Raw genomic sequence first — 18,983 nt, forward strand, 5'->3', positions numbered from 1 at the left:
TATTTTGATCAGGGTACTGGTCAGAAGTAGTACCGCCTTTAGGGAATACAACAATGGACAGATCTCACATATCACAGGATCTGAGTTAGAGGGGTGGAAGGATAGAGGGATGGAAGGATAGAGGGATGAAGGATAGAGGGGTGGAAGGATAGAGGGATGGGAGGATAGAGGGGTGGAAGGATAGAGGGGTGGAAGGATAGAGGGGTGGAAGGATAGAGGGGTGGAAGGATAGAGGGGTGGAAGGAGAGGGGTGGAAGGATAGAGGGGTGGAAGGATAGAGGGGTGGAAGGATAGAGGGGTGGAAGGATAGAGGGGTGGAAGGATAGAGGAATGGAAGGATAGAGGAATGGAAGGATAGAGGAATGGAAGGATAGAGGAATGGAAGGATAGAGGGGTGGAAGGATAGAGGGGTGGAAGGATAGAGGGGTGGAAGGATAGAGGGATGGGAGGATAGAGGGGTGGAAGGATAGAGGGATGGAAGGATAGAGGGATGGAAGGATAGAGGGGTGGAAGGATAGAGGGATGGGAGGATAGAGGGGTGGAAGGATAGAGGGGTGGAAGGATAGAGGGATGGGAGGATAGAGGGGTGGAAGGATAGAGGGATGGAAGGATAGAGGAGGAGTAGTTTTGTGTTGGCCAATATCTTCAGTGTTTATTATCATAATAACTTAGAAAGGTATACATAATATCGTTTGACTAAAGCGGTTATACATTTATCACTGCGCAACTGAACAGGATCATAGCGGTCATAATATAGAATACTATAATAATAATTAAAACCTCGACTTACCTTTTTCTTAGGGAGGTTGACGTCTAGTTTCATAGAGGCACACTTGTTCAAGGTGTTGAGTCGCCTGGAAGAGAAACAAGCCAAATGGATGTAAACAATAAAATCAGAGTTCATCCTTGTCTCCGAGAGAAGTCACCAGGAATAGACACAGTCAGCCAGTGTAGTTCGATCTGTTCTCCAGTCCAGGAGCTAAATGACTGTGGGGCTGACGACTACACAGCCAGGACAGTCCAAACCTAATCATGCTTGCTAACTGTGGCTAATAGCTTAATGGGCAGATGCTCTGGCCTCTCTCTCCCTATCTTCCTGCCTGTCTGTCTGCTTCTGGCCTCTCTCTCCCTGACAGGGACCTAATTGGTGAAGACTGCTGAGGTCCTGAGGGGCTGAGGGTAGCCTGCTGTGGTAGTCATTAGTCTATTCGCCTGTGGTTCACAGAAATTCTCCAGCAACACCTAACGGACTAGTCTATGTTGCTTCCTCAGCTGCACACAGACTTCTTGTTCATGCTCCCTCTTAGTCACTCTCTCCTTCTATCCAGTAGAATTCATAAACACAAAGGAAACTAAGTTCCTGTTGATATTTCTGGGGCTAACCAGCTCCATAACTGTTAAAGTTGGTTTCAATTCAATCTCACCCACAAATTGCTAATGTAATAATGGGAATTTACAATATACCTCACAAACAGTAGGAGAGTATGGGCCTGTGGGACAGCTAGACTGACTGAGAGTAGGAGAGTAAGGGCCTGTGGGACAGCTAGTCTGGCTGAGAGTAGGAGAGTAAGGGCCTGTGGGACAGCTAGTCTGGCTGAGAGTAAGGGAGTAGGAGCCTGTGGGACAGCTAGTCTGGCTGAGAGTAGGAGAGTAAGGGCCTGTGGGACAGCTAGTCTGGCTGAGAGTAAGGGAGTAGGAGCCTGTGGGACAGCTAGTCTGGCTGAGAGTAGGAGAGTAAAGGGCCTGTGGGACAGCTAGTCTGGCTGAGAGTAGGAGAGTAAGGGCCTGTGGGACAGCTAGTCTGGCTGAGAGTAGGAGAGTAAGGGCCTGTGGGACAGCTAGACTGACTGAGAGTAGGAGAGTAAGGGCCAGTGGGAGAGATAGTCTGGCTGAGAGTAAGGGCCAGTGGGACAGCTAGTCTGGCTGAGAGTAGGAGAGTAAGGGCCTGTGGGACAGCTAGTCTGGCTGAGAGTAGGAGAGTAGGGGCTTGTGGGACAGCTAGTCTGGCAGAATGTAGGGGAGTAGGGATCTGTGGGAGAGCTAGCATGGCTGAGAGTAGGGGAGTAGGAGCCTGTGGGACAGCTAGTCTGGCTGAGAGTAGGGGAGTAGGAGCCTGTGGGACAGCTAGTCTGGCTGAGAGTAGGAGAGTAAGGGTCTGTGGGAGAGCTCGTCTGGCTGAGAGTAGGAGAGTAGGGGTCTGTGGGAGAGCTAGCCTGGCTGAGAGTAGGGGTCTGTGGGAGAGCTAGTCAGCCTGAGAGTAGGAGAGTAAGGGTCTGTGGGAGAGCTAGCCTGGCTGAGAGTAGGGGTCTGTGGGACAGCTGGTCTGGCTGAGAGTAGGAGAGTAAGGGTCTGTGGGAGAGCTAGCCTGGCTGAGAGTAGGGGAGTAGGGGCCTGTGGGACAGCTAGCCTGGCTGAGAGTAGGGGAGTAGGAGCCTGTGGGAGAGATAGTCTGGCTGAGAGTAGGAGAGTAGGGGTCTGTGGGACAGCTAGACTGACTGAGAGTAAGGGAGTAGGGGGCTGTGGGACAGCTAGTCTGGCTGAGAGTTGGGGAGTATGGGCCTGTGGGAGAGCTAGACTGACTGAGAGTAGGAGAGTAAGGTCCTGTGGGAGAGCTAGCATGGCTGAGAGTAGGGGAGTAGGAGCCTGTGGGACAGCTAGTCTGGCTGAGAGTAGGGGTCTGTGGGAGAGCTAGTCTGGCTGAGAGTAGGAGAGTAAGGGTCTGTGGGGGAGCTAGTCTGGCTGAGAGTAGGAGAGTAAGGGTCTGTGGGGGAGCTAGCATGGCTGAGAGTAGGGGAGTAGGGGCCTGTGGGACAGCTAGTCTGGCTGAGAGTAGGAGAGTAAGGGCCTGTGGGAGAGCTAGCATGGCTGAGAGTAGGGGAGTAAGGGCCTGTGGGACAGCTAGTCTGGCTGAGAGTAGGAGAGTAAGGGCCTGTGGGACAGCTAGTCTGGCTGAGAGTAAGGGAGTAAGGGCCTGTGGGACAGCTAGTCTGGCTGAGAGTAGGAGAGTAAGGGCCTGTGGGACAGCTAGTCTGGCTGAGAGTAAGGGAGTAGGAGCCTGTGGGACAGCTAGTCTGGTTGAGAGTAGGAGAGTAAAGGGCCTGTGGGACAGCTAGTCTGGCTGAGAGTAGGAGAGTAAGGGCCTGTGGGACAGCTAGTCTGGCTGAGAGTAGGAGAGTAAGGGCCTGTGGGACAGCTAGACTGACTGAGAGTAGGAGAGTAAGGGCCAGTGGGAGAGATAGTCTGGCTGAGAGTAAGGGCCAGTGGGACAGCTAGTCTGGCTGAGAGTAGGAGAGTAAGGGCCTGTGGGACAGCTAGTCTGGCTGAGAGTAGGAGAGTAGGGGCTTGTGGGACAGCTAGTCTGGCAGAATGTAGGGGAGTAGGGGTCTGTGGGAGAGCTAGCATGGCTGAGAGTAGGGGAGTAGGAGCCTGTGGGACAGCTAGTCTGGCTGAGAGTAGGGGAGTAGGAGCCTGTGGGACAGCTAGTCTGGCTGAGAGTAGGAGAGTAAGGGTCTGTGGGAGAGCTCGTCTGGCTGAGAGTAGGAGAGTAGGGGTCTGTGGGAGAGCTAGCCTGGCTGAGAGTAGGGGTCTGTGGGAGAGCTAGTCAGCCTGAGAGTAGGAGAGTAAGGGTCTGTGGGAGAGCTAGCCTGGCTGAGAGTAGGGGTCTGTGGGACAGCTGGTCTGGCTGAGAGTAGGAGAGTAAGGGTCTGTGGGAGAGCTAGCCTGGCTGAGAGTAGGGGAGTAGGGGCCTGTGGGACAGCTAGCCTGGCTGAGAGTAGGGGAGTAGGAGCCTGTGGGAGAGATAGTCTGGCTGAGAGTAGGAGAGTAGGGGTCTGTGGGACAGCTAGACTGACTGAGAGTAAGGGAGTAGGGGGCTGTGGGACAGCTAGTCTGGCTGAGAGTAGGGGAGTATGGGCCTGTGGGAGAGCTAGACTGACTGAGAGTAGGAGAGTAAGTTCCTGTGGGAGAGCTAGCATGGCTGAGAGTAGGGGAGTAGGAGCCTGTGGGACAGCTAGTCTGGCTGAGAGTAGGGGTCTGTGGGAGAGCTAGTCTGGCTGAGAGTAGGAGAGTAAGGGTCTGTGGGGGAGCTAGTCTGGCTGAGAGTAGGAGAGTAAGGGTCTGTGGGGGAGCTAGCATGGCTGAGAGTAGGGGAGTAGGGGCCTGTGGGACAGCTAGTCTGGCTGAGAGTAGGAGAGTAAGGGCCTGTGGGAGAGCTAGCATGGCTGAGAGTAGGGGAGTAGGAGCCTGTGGGACAGCTAGTCTGGCTGAGAGTAAGGGAGTAGGGGGCTGTGGGACAGCTAGTCTGGCTGAGAGTAAGGGAGTAGGGGGCTGTGAGACAGCTAGTCTGGCTGAGAGTGGGGAGTAGGGGGCTGTGAGACAGCTAGTCTGGCTGAGAGTAAGGGAGTAGGGGGCTGTGGGACAGCTAGTCTGGCTGAGAGTAGGGGAGTATGGGCCTGTGGGACAGCTAGTCTGGCTGAGAGTAGGGGAGTATGGGCCTGTGGGACAGCTAGTCTGGCTGAGAGTAAGGGAGTAGGGGGCTGTGAGACAGCTAGTCTGGCTGAGAGTAGGAGAGTAGGGGGCTGTGAGACAGCTAGTCTGGCTGAGAGTAGGAGAGTAGGGGGCTGTGAGACAGCTAGTCTGGCTGAGAGTAGGAGAGTAGGGGGCTGTGAGACAGCTAGTCTGGCTGAGAGTAGGAGAGTAGGGGGCTGTGAGACAGCTAGTCTGGCTGAGAGTAGGAGAGTAAGGGGGCTGTGAGACAGCTAGTCTGGCTGAGAGTAGGAGAGTAAGGGGGCTGTGAGACAGCTAGTCTGGCTGAGAGTAGGAGAGTAGGGGGCTGTGAGACAGCTAGTCTGGCTGAGAGTAGGAGAGTAAGGGGGCTGTGAGACAGCTAGTCTGGCTGAGAGTAGGATAGTAGGGGGCTGTGAGACAGCTAGTCTGGCTGAGAGTAGGAGAGTAAGGGGGCTGTGAGACAGCTAGTCTGGCTGAGCGTAGGAGAGTAAGGGGGCTGTGAGACAGCTAGTCTGGCTGAGAGTAGGAGAGTAGGGGGCTGTGAGACAGCTAGTCTGGCTGAGAGTAGGAGAGTAGGGGGTTGTGAGACAGCTAGTCTGGCTGAGAGTAGGAGAGTAGGGGCCTGTGGGACAGCTAGTCTGGCTGAGAGTAGGAGAGTAGGGGCCTGTAGGACAGCTAGCTAGCTGACAGTAGGAGAGTAGGGGCCTGTGGGACAGCTAGCTAGCTGACAGTAGGGCAGGCTGGCCTATTGTAGAGGTAAATAAGGCAGAGACAATCAGGCCAACAAGCTGCCCTGCCTAAAGCAACAACAACAACTACAGAAGAAAACATAACAACACATTCCTAACCAATCCCACGGAAAAAGGACAAAATAGTGCTCGATGGAAGATTTGTGGTATGATAGTCGTAACGTTTTACCACTCCAGATGCTGTCCCATGCAGGGTTCATGTGGATTCAGTGACAGTGAAAAACCAAAGACGTGCATGTCAATTAAGGCAGGCCTCGGCACCTCTCTGATTCAGAGGGGTTGGGTTAAATGCGGAAGACACATTTCAGTTGAATGCATTCAGTTGTACAACTTACTATGTATCCACCTTTCTCTTTCCCTTTCCCAGATGTAGCAGAGTTAAACGAGGCTAGCCTCCTCCTGCTGCACTGGAGCCACCAGGATACAGTAGGGCTGGAGATCTGTGTCCCAAATGGTACCCTTTTCCCTATATAGTACACTACTTTGACAAGGGCCCATAGAGCTCTAGTTAAATGTATGGCACTATAGGGAATAGGTTGCCATTTCAGGTTAGTTCCCATGGCCCTTACAGAAGCTGTTGGAGCGTGTAGAGCCTATAGAGACTGTTGAGGGCCCCTAACTTCTCAAGACTAAAAAGCTTTGACTATAGAGCATAATAGAGCCTGAATAACCAGTGATCAAAGACAAAACAGCAGTGGAGAGTGTGACATACTGTATCTATCTGTTCCTCTCAGCTCCATGGTCAGTGTGAAGGCAGGAAGTGTCACTCTGCTCACCACACAGTGACAGGCAGACAGCATGTTTACCAGTCTCCCCTGGCTCCAGGTGACCATAAAGAAGAGTCAGGGATGGTGTATGGGGGTGACACTCACAGGGAGACAGAGTCACAGCGAGGTGGGAGCTGGGAGGCCTTGTCTCCAGGGCTAGTTTGGAATGCAGATGAGTTGCTTAAGTGTTGTTTATCGTCACAGTGTGTTAGGTTGTGAAGGCAGCCCTTCCCTCCTCCTACCTTGGTTTCATCCCAAATAGCACCCTATTCCCTTTATAGTGCACTATTTCGACAAATTCCTATGGGCCCTGGACAAAAGTAGTGCACTATATTAGGAATAGGGTGCCATTTCAGACGCAGACCTTCTCTCTGCTGACCGTCTCTGGGGAAAGTTTCCATAGCAATATAGGGCAACATGGGGAACTAAAGGACTGTTTTGAACCCAATCAGAGACAGTTAATGTCTTGGCATAGCAGAGGGGAAACAATGGTGAGGTTGAGCTTGACTACTAGTCTTGCCAGACAGAAGCAGGTTAAAATGGGCACAGACATAACTATTGATTTTCTGGTCAATTAAACAATGCCTATTTCAATTTGATCTTACCATAAAATAAAAAGTTATTTCACTATATTTAAGTTAGCTGGCTAACGCATTGATCTTACTTTGCAGTATTACCCCTCTGGTCTGGCAGGTTGGCTAATCTGTTGTGTTGCTGTTTTTTCCTGTGACGTCTGTTTAGTAAAGGACTGCGTGAGTGACGTGCTTGTTGTTCACAAGTGATTATCGCTCTGTCAGTTTAAGCGATGTAGATCCATTTCACGTCCCTGAGGCTCAAACACTCAGCTCTCTCTGGTGTTACCTTACTGACTGGCATACAATCTCACACATTCAATGTCAACTGAATGACACTGCAATCGGTATGGAAGCAGTCTGGGAAATCCAACCAGGTTTAATCCACTCACCTGCAGAGAGGTTCCACCAGGTCGTTGTCCAGAAAGTCATGGTCTTTCTTCACAGGAGAGATGTCGATGGGGAACTGAGAGTCTGAGGAAACAGATTCAACTCTGCTCTCAGATTAAAGATAAAAACATTTCTCCTCTGTAGTTATCTAGCTCCTTAATAGGGCAGCAAGGCTGGAAACACGTGGCACTTTTTAACTCAGGAAGTTAAACAGAAGAGCTCTGGGAAGGAAAGCACATTGTTTCCAGAGAGCTATCCAGGGGTGGGCGAGAGAGAGAGAGAGAGAGAGAGAGAGAGAGAGAGAGAGAGAGAGAGAGAGAGAGAGAGCTATCCAGGGGTGGGTGAGAGAGAGAGAGAGAGCGAGAGAGAGCGAGAGAGAGAGAAAGAGAGAGAAAGAGAAGGTAATAAAGAGACAGGGTTTGCCCAAATAACGGCGCTGAGACGTTGAGCAGTAGCAGCATTACGTCTGTCTCTGGGTATTGGCCTCCTGTTATGTAACACACAGCAGCGTCCCAAATGGAACCTCATTGCCCACATAGTGTACTACTTTTGACTAGGGCCCATAGTCCACTATGTAGGCAATAGGGTGCCATTTGGGACACAGCCACAGATTCACTCCAGACCCTCCATATTACATTCCACTGCATTCATGTGGTACCATTAACTGTTTTATGAAAGCAACGTAGCGTAACGTCTGTCACATAAGGAGAAACACAGATATCAGAATACACTCAGACAGGTCTGGGTGCTGGGAGCCGCAGCCAGCAGGAATTTGGAAATGGTTTCAAAATGCAGTTATTTTATACTCAATATTCACGTCTACTCATCAGTGTCTACCTCAATACAACAGCTTCACCTGAATTGAAACACTACAGTCTTGGAAAACGTTGTTTCCTTTAGTGAGCAGGCTGTATGGAGCTGAATACAGGGGGACAACATGTGGATAGCACTTCTTTCCATACACACTAATCCAACCGCAGTAGTGGTGAGGAGAGCTGGCTGCTTCTAAACCATGATGATAAAACGTTTTCTCATGACCTCTTTGTTTTAGTGTGCTGGACATGTTTGGGTCGTAACTCTAGCCAGGAACTATCCAGACCAAAGCCCAGCCGAGTCTCTCTCTTTCTGCAGTCCCCCTGTCTCTCTATCACTTTTCTCTCTTCCCTCCCGTGAGAGGAAAGGAAATGAGGTGAGAGGACATGAGAGGAAAGGAGAAAACTTAAGAAGAGAGGACATGAGCGGAGAGGACATGAGAGGAGAGGACATGAGCTGAGCGGAGAGAGGACATGAGCTGAGCGGAGAGGACATGAGCTGAGCAGACATGAGCTGAGCGGAGAGGACATGAGCGGAGAAGACATAAGAGGAGAGGACATAAGAGGAGAGGAGAGGACAGGAGAGGAGAGGACAGGAGCGGAGAGGACATGAGCGGAGAGGAGAGGACATGAGCGGAGAGGACATGAGCGGAGAGGAGAGGACATGAGCGGAGAGGACATGAGCGGAGAGGACATGAGCGGAGAGGACATGAGCGGAGAGGAGAGGACATGAGCGGAGAGGACATGAGCGGAGAGGACATGAGCGGAGAGGAGAGGACATGAGCGGAGAGGAGAGGACATGAGCGGACATGAGAGGAGAGGACATGAGAGGAGAGGAGAGGACATGAGCGGAGAGGACATGAGAGGAGAGGAGAGGACATGAGCGGAGAGGAGAGGACATGAGCGGAGAGGACATGAGCGGAGAGGAGAGGACATGAGCGGAGAGGACATGAGCGGAGAGGACATGAGAGGAGAGGAGAGGACATGAGAGGAGAGGACATGAGCGGAGAGGACATGAGCGGAGAGGACATGAGCGGAGAGGACATGAGCTGAGAGGACATGAGCGGAGAGGACATGAGAGGAGAGGACATGAGCGGAGAGGACATGAGCGGAGAGGACATGAGAGGAGAGGACATGAGAGGAGAGGACATGAGCGGAGAGGACATGAGAGGAGAGGACATGAGCTGAGAGGAGAGGACATGAGCTGAGAGGAGAGGACATGAGCGGAGAGGACATGAGCGGAGAGGACATGAGAGGAGAGGAGAGGACATGAGCGGAGAGGACATGAGCGGAGAGGACATGAGAGGAGAGGACATGAGCGGAGAGGACATGAGAGGAGAGGACATGAGCGGAGAGGAGAGGACATGAGCGGAGAGGACATGAGCGGAGAGGACATGAGCAGAGAGGACATGAGCGGAGAGGAGAGGACATGAGCGGAGAGGACATGAGCGGAGAGGACATGAGCGGAGAGGACATGAGCAGAGAGGACATGGGCAGAGAGGAGAGGACATGAGCAGAGAGGACATGAGCTGAGAGGAGAGGACATGAGCGGAGAGGACATGAGCGGAGAGGACATGAGCGGAGAGGAGAGGACATGAGCTGAGCGGAGAGGACATGAGCAGAGAGGACATGAGCGGAGAGGAGAGGACATGAGCAGAGAGGACATGAGCGGAGAGGAGAGGACATGGGCGGAGAGGACATGAGCAGAGAGGACATGAGCGGAGAGGACATGAGCGGAGAGGAGAGGACATGGGCGGAGAGGACATGAGCAGAGAGGACATGAGCAGAGAGGACATGAGCGGAGAGGAGAGGACATGAGCAGAGAGGACATGAGCGGAGAGGAGAGGACATGGGCGGAGAGGACATGAGCAGAGAGGACATGAGCGGAGAGGAGAGGACATGGGCGGAGAGGACATGGGCGGAGAGGACATGAGCTGAGCGGAGAGGACATGAGCAGAGAGGACATGAGCGGAGAGGAGAGGACATGAGCAGAGAGGACATGGGCGGAGAGGAGAGGACATGGGCGGAGAGGACATGAGCGGAGAGGACATGAGCGGAGAGGACATGAGCTGAGAGGACATGAGCTGAGAGGACATGAGCTGAGAGGAGAGGACATGAGCGGAGAGGACATGAGCGGAGAGGACATGAGCGGAGAGGACATGAGAGGAGAGGACATGAGAGGAGAGGACATGAGAGGAGAGGACATGAGAGGAGAGGACATAAGAGGAGCGGAGAGGACATGAGCGGAGAGGACATGAGCGGAGAGGAGAGGACATGAGCGGAGAGGACATGAGCGGAGAGGACATGAGCTGAGAGGAGAGGACATGAGCTTAGAGGAGAGGACATGAGCTTAGAGGAGAGAACATGAGCGGAGAGGACATGAGCGGAGAGGACATGAGCTGAGAGGAGAGGACATGAGCTTAGAGGAGAGAACATGAGCTGAGAGGAGAGAACATGAGCTGAGAGGAGAGAACATGAGCTGAGAGGACATGAGCGGAGAGGAGAGGACATGAGCTGAGAGGAGAGGACATGAGCTTAGAGGAGAGAACATGAGCGGAGAGGACATGAGAGGAGAGGACATGAGAGGAGAGGACATGAGAGGAGAGGACATGAGCTGAGAGGAGAGGACATGAGCTGAGAGGAGAGGACATTAGCTGAGAGGACATGAGAGGAGAGGACATGAGAGGAGAGGACATGAAAGGAGAGGACATGAGCGGAGAGGAGAGGACATGAGCGGAGAGGAGAGGAGAGGACATGAGCGGAGAGGAGAGGACATGAGCTGAGAGGAGAGGACATGAGCTGAGAGGAGAGGACATGAGCTGAGAGGAGAGGACATGAGAGGAGAGGACATGAGCGGAGAGGACATGAGCGGAGAGGACATGAGCGGAGAGGACATGAGCGGAGAGGACATGAGCGGAGAGGAGAGGACATGAGCAGAGAGGACATGAGCGGAGAGGAGAGGACATGAGCGGAGAGGAGAGGACATGAGCGGAGAGGACATGAGCGGAGAGGAGAGGACATGAGCGGAGAGGAGAGGACATGAGCGGAGAGGACATGAGCGGAGAGGACATGAGCGGAGAGGACATGAGCGGAGAGGACATGAGCGGAGAGGAGAGGACATGAGCGGAGAGGACATGAGCGGAGAGGACATGAGCGGAGAGGACATGAGCGGAGAGGACATGAGCGGAGAGGACATGAGCAGAGAGGACATGAGCGGAGAGGAGAGGACATGAGCGGAGAGGAGAGGACATGAGCGGAGAGGACATGAGCGGAGAGGACATGAGCGGAGAGGACATGAGCGGAGAGGAGAGGACATGAGCGGAGAGGAGAGGACATGAGCGGAGAGGACATGAGCGGAGAGGAGAGGACATGAGCGGAGAGGAGAGGACATGAGCGGAGAGGACATGAGCGGAGAGGACATGAGCGGAGAGGACATGAGCGGAGAGGACATGAGCGGAGAGGACATGAGCAGAGAGGACATGAGCGGAGAGGAGAGGACATGAGCGGAGAGGAGAGGACATGAGCGGAGAGGACATGAGCGGAGAGGACATGAGCGGAGAGGACATGAGCTGAGAGGAGAGGACATGAGCGGAGAGGAGAGGACATGAGCTGAGAGGAGAGGACATGAGCTGAGAGGAGAGGACATGAGCGGAGAGGAGAGGACATGAGCTGAGCGGAGAGGACATGAGCGGAGAGGACATGAGAGGAGAGGAAATGAGCGGAAAGGACATGAGCTGAGAGGACATGAGCTGAGAGGAGAGGACATGAGCGGAGAGGAGAGGACATGAGCGGAGAGGAGAGGACATGAGAGGAGAGGACATGAGCGGAGAGGAGAGGACATGAGCGGAGAGGAGAGGACATGAGCGGAGAGGAGAGGACATGAGCTGAGCGGAGAGGACATGAGCTGAGAGGACATGAGAGGAGAGGAAATGAGCGGAGAGGACATAAGAGGAGAGGACATAAGAGGAGAGGACATGAGCGGAGAGGACAGGACATTTTTATTTATTTATTTTACCTTTATTTAACTAGGCAAGTCAGTTAAGAACACATTCTTATTTTCAATGACGGCCTCGGAACAGTGGGTTAACTGCCTGTTCAGGGGCAGAACGACAGATTTGTACCTTGTCAGCTCGGGGATTTGAGCTTGCAACCTTCCAGTTACTAGTCCAACGCTCTAACCACTAGGCTACCCTACCACCCCATAAGAGGAGAGGACATGAGAGGAGAGGACATGAGAGAAGAGGACATGAGAGGAGAGGACATGAGCGGAGAGGACATGAGAGGACATGAGCGGAGAGGACATGAGAGGACATGAGCGGACATGAGAGGACATGAGAGGAGAGGACATGAGCGGAGAGGACATGAGAGGAGAGGACATGAGCGGAGAGGACATGAGAGGAGAGGACATGAGCAGAGAGGACAGGGGGGGCAGGGCAGTGTAAGAGGAAGACAGACTATGCCAGATAATTCGCTCCTCATATAGAAACTCTACATCAAAGTTAAAATCAACAGTGGCTCATTTCACTACAGAGGTTACGTTTCAAAATAAAACTTGTGTTTTTGTTTTATAGTTGGTCTATTATGACTTTATTACCTTATTATAATGTGTCTGTTATGCTCAAACCATTCTCTCCCACAATAATACATGACTGGAGAGGGGAGCTGACAGTCAAATGTGTGTGTGTGTGTGTGTGTGTGTGTGTGTGTGTGTGTGTGTGTGTGTGTGTGTGTGTGTGTGTGTGTGTGTGTGTGTGTGTGTGTGTGTGTGTACCAGTGTTGCATTGTTATGGTGGGTTATTGGCTGATTGAGTTAACTACCTTCAAAGAGCTGAGCGTATTGGGGGAATCCTGCCGCTCGTAGCCAATCACACGCCTCCTTTGCCTCGAGTTCTGAAACAGAAGAAGAAAACATCTCGTCAGTCAGAGTAACAGAAATAAACAGTATGTCCAACACAGAGTGGTGGGTAGGGGGTATTCACTGAACAATTGAACTTTTATGCACTCACCATGGATGGTTGTTCTCTTGGAAGAACAAAAAACAGAAGCAGAGTTGAGATTGAAACCATATAGCTGTTAGATAGTATGCAAGATAACCATTTCACTGTACTGAATGTGACAATAAAACATCAACTAGTACTGAGGTCATAAATAGTTGGTCCCTCAGGTAGACCGGCATAAAACCTTATATGACTGTCTGAGGTCTGGTCTCTAAGCTTCTAACTCTCCTAGCTTGGATTATAGGGCTATAACCTGACCACAGAGTTCTGTGAGGGGCGGCAGAACTACAAGTCAGGATTCACTGCTGGACAGCAGAGGGATCAGGACAGGAAGACATTGGATATACATTTCTAAAACTGCACCTTAAAAGTCATTTCTATCATTTTTATCGTCTCAACACTGCATTTTGTTTATCTCAGTTTTACAAAATATTAGACTTTTCAAACCAGAAGAAATCTACAAATCATGCTAATTATAGGTATCGTAGCAAAGCATAGGCAGCAGATCAAACTGTCCTGGACAGACAGTCTTATGTTCTCTAGATTCCTTTGTATAGTGTATGTGGCCACCAATTCAAATTAGTAGATTTGGCCATTTCAGCCACACCTGTTGCTGACAGGTCTATACAATTGAGCACACAGCCATGCAATCTCCATAGACAAACATTGGCAGTAGAATGGCCTTACTGAAGAGCTCAGTGACTCAACATGGCACCGTCATAGGATGCCCCCTTTCCAACAAGTCAGTTGGTGCCAAATTTCTGCCCTGCTAGAGCTGCCCCGGTCAACTATAAGTGCTGTTATTGTGAAATGTCTAGGAGCAACAAAGGATCAACCGTGAAGTGGTAGGCCACACAAGTTCACAGAACAGGACAGCCGAGTGCTGAAGCACGTAGAAATCGCCTGTCATCGGTTGCAACACTCATTACCGAGTTCCAAACTGCCTCTGGAAGCAACGTCAGCACAATAACTTTTTGTCAGGAGCTTCATGTAATGGGTTTCCACGGCCGAGCAGCCGCACACAAGCCTAAGATCACCATGCGCAATGCCAAGCATCGGCTGGAGTGGTGTAAAGCTCGCTACCATTGGACACTTGAGCAGTGGAAACATGTTCTCTGGAGTGATGAATCACGCTTCACCATCTGGCAGACCTGACGGACGAATCTGGGTTTGGCGGATGCCAGGAGAACGCTACCTGTCCGAATGCATAGTGTAAACTGTAACGTTTGGTGGAGGAGCAATAATAGCCTGAGGCTGTTTTTCATGGTTCGGGCCAGGCCCCTTAGTTCCGTAGCGTTCCAGTGTACGCTACAGTATACAATGACATTCTAGATGATTTAGTGCTTCCAACTTTGTGGCAGCAGTTCGAGGAAGGCCCTTCTTGTTTCAGCATGACAATGTTTAATTTAAGTATCCAGCCAGCCTCCTGACAGAGCAGCTGTCCTGTAATAGAGCAGCTGTCCTGTAATAACCCTAACCCTGTCCCCTACAGGTGACCCCTAGTTGTGACCCCTGTTGTGGGGTCATGACCTGACCCTGCTAACACCTGAGGGGTGACGTCCCCTCTCTGGTTCCGAACTCTTGACTCACAGGACAAGAAGCAGACAGACCTCTCACGTCTAACTAACAGAACAGACCCCTCTCTCTCTTCTCTCTCACTCCACCCTCTCCTCGCTCACTCTCACTCCTGCCAATCCTCAACCAATCTCACTTACTCTTGTCACTTCTCTCCTCAACTTACACACACACACACACACACACACCACTCTCACTATAGAATCGATAGGCTACTATAGCAAACATGGAGAAAGAAGATGACCTAGTAAAATTCAAAAACACTTTCCAATTCTCTCCCATCTACTATGAATGAAAATATTCTCACCTACCCGGGACTGGCACTACAGACAGGTCTGTTATAGAAGTCTATTCAGATCCCAAACCTGTCCTCCTCTTCCAATATGATCCCAACTCCACAGTGAAGCTGTTAGCCTAGTGCATTGAAGCAGTATACTCCAGGCAATTTGGTGTGTAGAAGGACTAGCTAGTGTTAATATCACAGCAGATCAACACAATAGGAACATCCTTCAGCCCATATCCCTCGACAGTCACCACAACAATATGTCTAGTGTGAATAAAGAGGACAGAGGACCACTCTACTCAAAAGAGGTATCCCAGCATGTCTGTTCCCGCCCGTCTTTGTCTGAAGCTCCGTGACGCACTAGTCATTTATCACAGTTCATCCCACCTGGATCTCCATATAGAACTGTCTGTGACAGAGATAACCTTTTACTGTAACTTCATCTGTCCTGTCTCTACCCCACCTTTCTCCAGACCCCGGCCTGTGGCTATACTGTACCCCACCCCCTCTCTCCAACACAGTGACCATCTTCTCTGTGACTCACCTGTGTTGTGTCTAACCTGTATCATTACAGCGCTGTGTCCACATGTCAGTGACTAGGGACTTTGGTCCATAGACAGACAAGTCTGACCACCAATTGAATAAATATTAGCAGTTCCCAGAGGGAGAGGGTATGCACCAAATGCCACTCTATTCCCTATATTTTAGAGCACTTTTGACCCGAGCTCTATGATTCCATATAGAACTGGTCAGAAGTAGTGCACTATAAAGGGTTTAGGGTACTATTTGGGATGTAGAGAGTGTCCTTGGATGACAACGTCCATGTTTACCTCTACACCCACGTCAGATCCCGGTTTACTCCAACGGCCTCCATAACAGGGTCACATCACAGGTTGAGTCAACATGGGAAATCTTCCATAGATAACTGACACTAACCTGGCCAACTAGACAGTTCTTAGTGGAATTAAGTATCCGCGTGCTCAACTCTATCTCAGTACAAGTCTTTGAGTGCAGTGTTGTAAGGATACACGATAGAAAAGGAAAACCTCTGGTCACTGTCACTAGTCTTAAGATAGTTCTTTCACTTCTGTAACCACTGATGCTGCTAAGACTTTCCATGAGTTCAGGTCTTCCTCTCTCTTCCGACTAGCCTGTCCTGCCAGTTGTACATTGTATTTAGTACAGTAGAGTTCAGGTCTTCCTCTCTCTTCCGACTAGCCTGTCCTGCCAGTTGTACATTGTATTTAGTACAGTAGAGTTCAGGTCTTCCTCTCTCTTCCGACTAGCCTGTCCTGCCAGTTGTACATTGTATTTAGTACAGTAGAGTTCAGGTCTTCCTCTCTCTTCCGACTAGCCTGTCCTGCCAGTTGTACATTGTATTTAGTACAGTAGAGTTCAGGTCTTCCTCTCTCTTCCGACTAGCCTGTCCTGCCAGTTGTACATTGTATTGAGTACAGTAGAGTTCAGGTCTTCCTCTCTCTTCCGACTAGCCTGTCCTGCCAGTTGTACATTATATTGAGTACAGTAGAGTTCAGGTCTTCCCTCTCTCTTCCAGACTAGCCTGTCCTGCCAGTTGTACATTATATTGAGTACAGTAGAGTTCAGGTCTTCCTCTCTCTTCCGACTAGCCTGTCCTGCCAGTTGTACATTATATTGAGTACAGTAGAGTTCAGGTCTTCCTCTCTCTTCCGACTAGCCTGTCCTGCCAGTTGTACATTATATTGAGTACAGTAGAGTTCAGGTCTTCCTCTCTCTTCCGACTAGCCTGTCCTGCCAGTTGTACATTATATTGAGTACAGTAGAGTTCAGGTCTTCCTCTCTCTTCCGACTAGCCTGTCCTGCCAGTTGTACATTATATTGAGTACAGTAGAGTTCAGGTCTTCCTCTCTCTTCCGACTAGCCTGTCCTGCCAGTTGTACATTATATTGAGTACAGTAGAGTTCAGGTCTTCCTCTCTCTTCCGACTAGCCTGTCCTGCCAGTTGTACATTATATTGAGTACAGTAGAGTTCAGGTCTTCCTCTCTCTTCCGACTAGCCTGTCCTGCCAGTTGTACATTATATTGAGTACAGTAGAGTTCAGGTCTTCCTCTCCTCAGTTGTACATTATATTGAGTACAGTAGAGTTCACTAGCCTGTCCTGCCAGTTGTACATTATATTGAGTACAGTAGAGTTCAGGTCTTCCTCTCTCTTCCGACTAGCCTGTCCTGCCAGTTGTACATTATATTGAGTACAGTAGAGTTCAGGTCTTCCTCTCTCTTCCGACTAGCCTGTCCTGCCAGTTGTACATTATATTGAGTACAGTAGAGTTCAGGTCTTCCTCTCTCTTCCGACTAGCCTGTCCTGCCAGTTGTACATTATATTGAGTACAGTAGAGTTCAGGTCTTCCTCTCTCTTCCGACTAGCCTGTCCTGCCAGTTGTACATTATATTGAGTACAGTAGAGTCTTCCTCTCTCTTCAGCCTGTCTTACCAGTAGAGTTCTCTCTCTTCCGACTAGCCTGTCCTGCCAGTTGTACATTATATTGAGTACAGTAGAGTTCAGGTCTTCCTCTCTCTTCCGACTAGCCTGTCCTGCCAGTTGTACATTATATTGAGTACAGTAGAGTTCAGGTCTTCCTCTCTCTTCCGACTAGCCTGTCCTGCCAGTTGTACATTATATTGAGTACAGTAGAGTTCAGGTCTTCCTCTCTCTTCCGACTAGCCTGTCCTGCCAGTTGTACATTATATTGAGTACAGTAGAGTTCAGGTCTTCCTCTCTCTTCCGACTAGCCTGTCCTGCCAGTTGTACATTATATTGAGTACAGTAGAGTTCAGGTCTTCCTCTCTCTTCCGACTAGCCTGTCCTGCCAGTTGTACATTATATTGAGTACAGTAGAGTTCAGGTCTTCCTCTCTCTTCCGACTAGCCTGTCCTGCCAGTTGTACATTATATTGAGTACAGTAGAGTTCAGGTCTTCCTCTCTCTTCCGACTAGCCTGTCCTGCCAGTTGTACATTATATTGAGTACAGTAGAGTTCAGGTCTTCCTCTCTCTTCCGACTAGCCTGTCCTGCCAGTTGTACATTATATTGAGTACAGTAGAGTTCAGGTCTTCCTCTCTCTTCCGACTAGCCTGTCCTGCCAGTTGTACATTATATTGAGTACAGTAGAGTTCAGGTCTTCCTCTCTCTTCCGACTAGCCTGTCCTGCCAGTTGTACATTATATTGAGTACAGTAGAGTTCAGGTCTTCCTCTCTCTTCCGACTAGCCTGTCCTGCCAGTTGTACATTATATTGAGTACAGTAGAGTTCAGGTCTTCCTCTCTCTTCCGACTAGCCTGTCCTGCCAGTTGTACATTATATTGAGTACAGTAGAGCCATATTGTTCGACTGCACCACATGGTGAGAGTGCCTCCATCTCCATTCTCGCCGGAGGTGGGACTGTTGGCAACAGAACAGGGAATACGATCTGGGAATTCCACTGTCCTGTCCTGGGCATTCTGTAACAGAATCTCGAGACATTCTGTTCCAACTGACGTTCCGACGTACCTTCTCCAGGGAGAAAAGGCTGGGCTGCGTCCCAAATGGCACCCTATTCCATGTATTTTGCTCTACTTTTGACCAGGGCCCATCAAAAGTAGTGCACTATACGGGGAATATGGTGCCATTTGGGATGTAACCCTGGTCTGGCAACGAGTCAGGACGGGAACTGCTTGTTACTACACAACCATGGCTGTACAACTGTGTACAGTGTAATGTTGCATCGCAACAATGACATGAAACCCAGCACGGTGGAGGGACAAAGGTCCAAAATGCCACCAGCAGTACGTTTGTTACTAAGGTGAGGGTGTGCTTGTGTGTGGCCGACTAACCTATCCCTACAGGGGATAAGACTTCCTCTCCTTATGCAACAACATTCCCTGGCAGTGTCCCAAATGCCAGTCTATTCCCTATATAGTGCACTACTTTCCCTATTGAATATATAGTCCATACAGAGCTTTTTGGGACACAATCAGTGCAGTAGGAACATTTTGTTATGGAACGAACATCAGATCTAAGGGCAGATAGCTAGTGTCCTAAGGGGAAGGGATGGCACACTTGGTCTGTGTGCGTCTGAAGTGGCACCCTATCCCTATAATATAGTGCACTACTTTTGACCAGGGTCCATAGGGATGCAGACTTGGAGAGTGGCTGGTGGAGGGTTGAGCTGAACCTGCTAGTGCAAGCCCTAACCATAACCCTAACCCTAAGCCTGTCTGGCTGGCTACCAACAACAAAGCTAACTGGTTAACTGTTAAGTGCGTAGATCAACGCCTATATAACATCATATAAAGAAACATGCTCCTTGTTAAAAT

At 50.4% G+C, this 18,983-nt stretch overlaps 1 protein-coding gene and 1 long non-coding RNA gene across 4 annotated transcripts in view; one reads left to right on the plus strand and one right to left on the minus strand.

Moving 5' to 3' along the window:
- The window catches only part of LOC118397367 (stAR-related lipid transfer protein 13-like), a 107,108-nt gene that overhangs the window by 6,892 nt on the left and 81,233 nt on the right, over window positions 1-18,983 (minus strand). For all 3 annotated transcript variants that reach the window (XM_052467493.1, XM_035792029.2, XM_035792028.2), the window contains 3 exons: window positions 12,615-12,686; window positions 6,987-7,068; window positions 791-854 (listed from right to left, as the gene is read on the minus strand). In XM_052467493.1, coding sequence (XP_052323453.1) covers window positions 791-854; window positions 6,987-7,068; window positions 12,615-12,686 — 218 coding nt within the window. The remainder of the gene's footprint in view (window positions 1-790; window positions 855-6,986; window positions 7,069-12,614; window positions 12,687-18,983) is intronic.
- Window positions 16,541-17,330, plus strand: LOC127908655 (uncharacterized). Its single transcript, XR_008067893.1, has 3 exons — window positions 16,541-16,732; window positions 16,829-17,032; window positions 17,195-17,330. It is a non-coding gene; the product is annotated as an uncharacterized LOC127908655 (long non-coding RNA).

Source organism: Oncorhynchus keta, chromosome 18, assembly GCF_023373465.1.
Source record: "Oncorhynchus keta strain PuntledgeMale-10-30-2019 chromosome 18, Oket_V2, whole genome shotgun sequence".
Taxonomy (NCBI): Eukaryota; Metazoa; Chordata; class Actinopteri; order Salmoniformes; family Salmonidae; genus Oncorhynchus; species Oncorhynchus keta.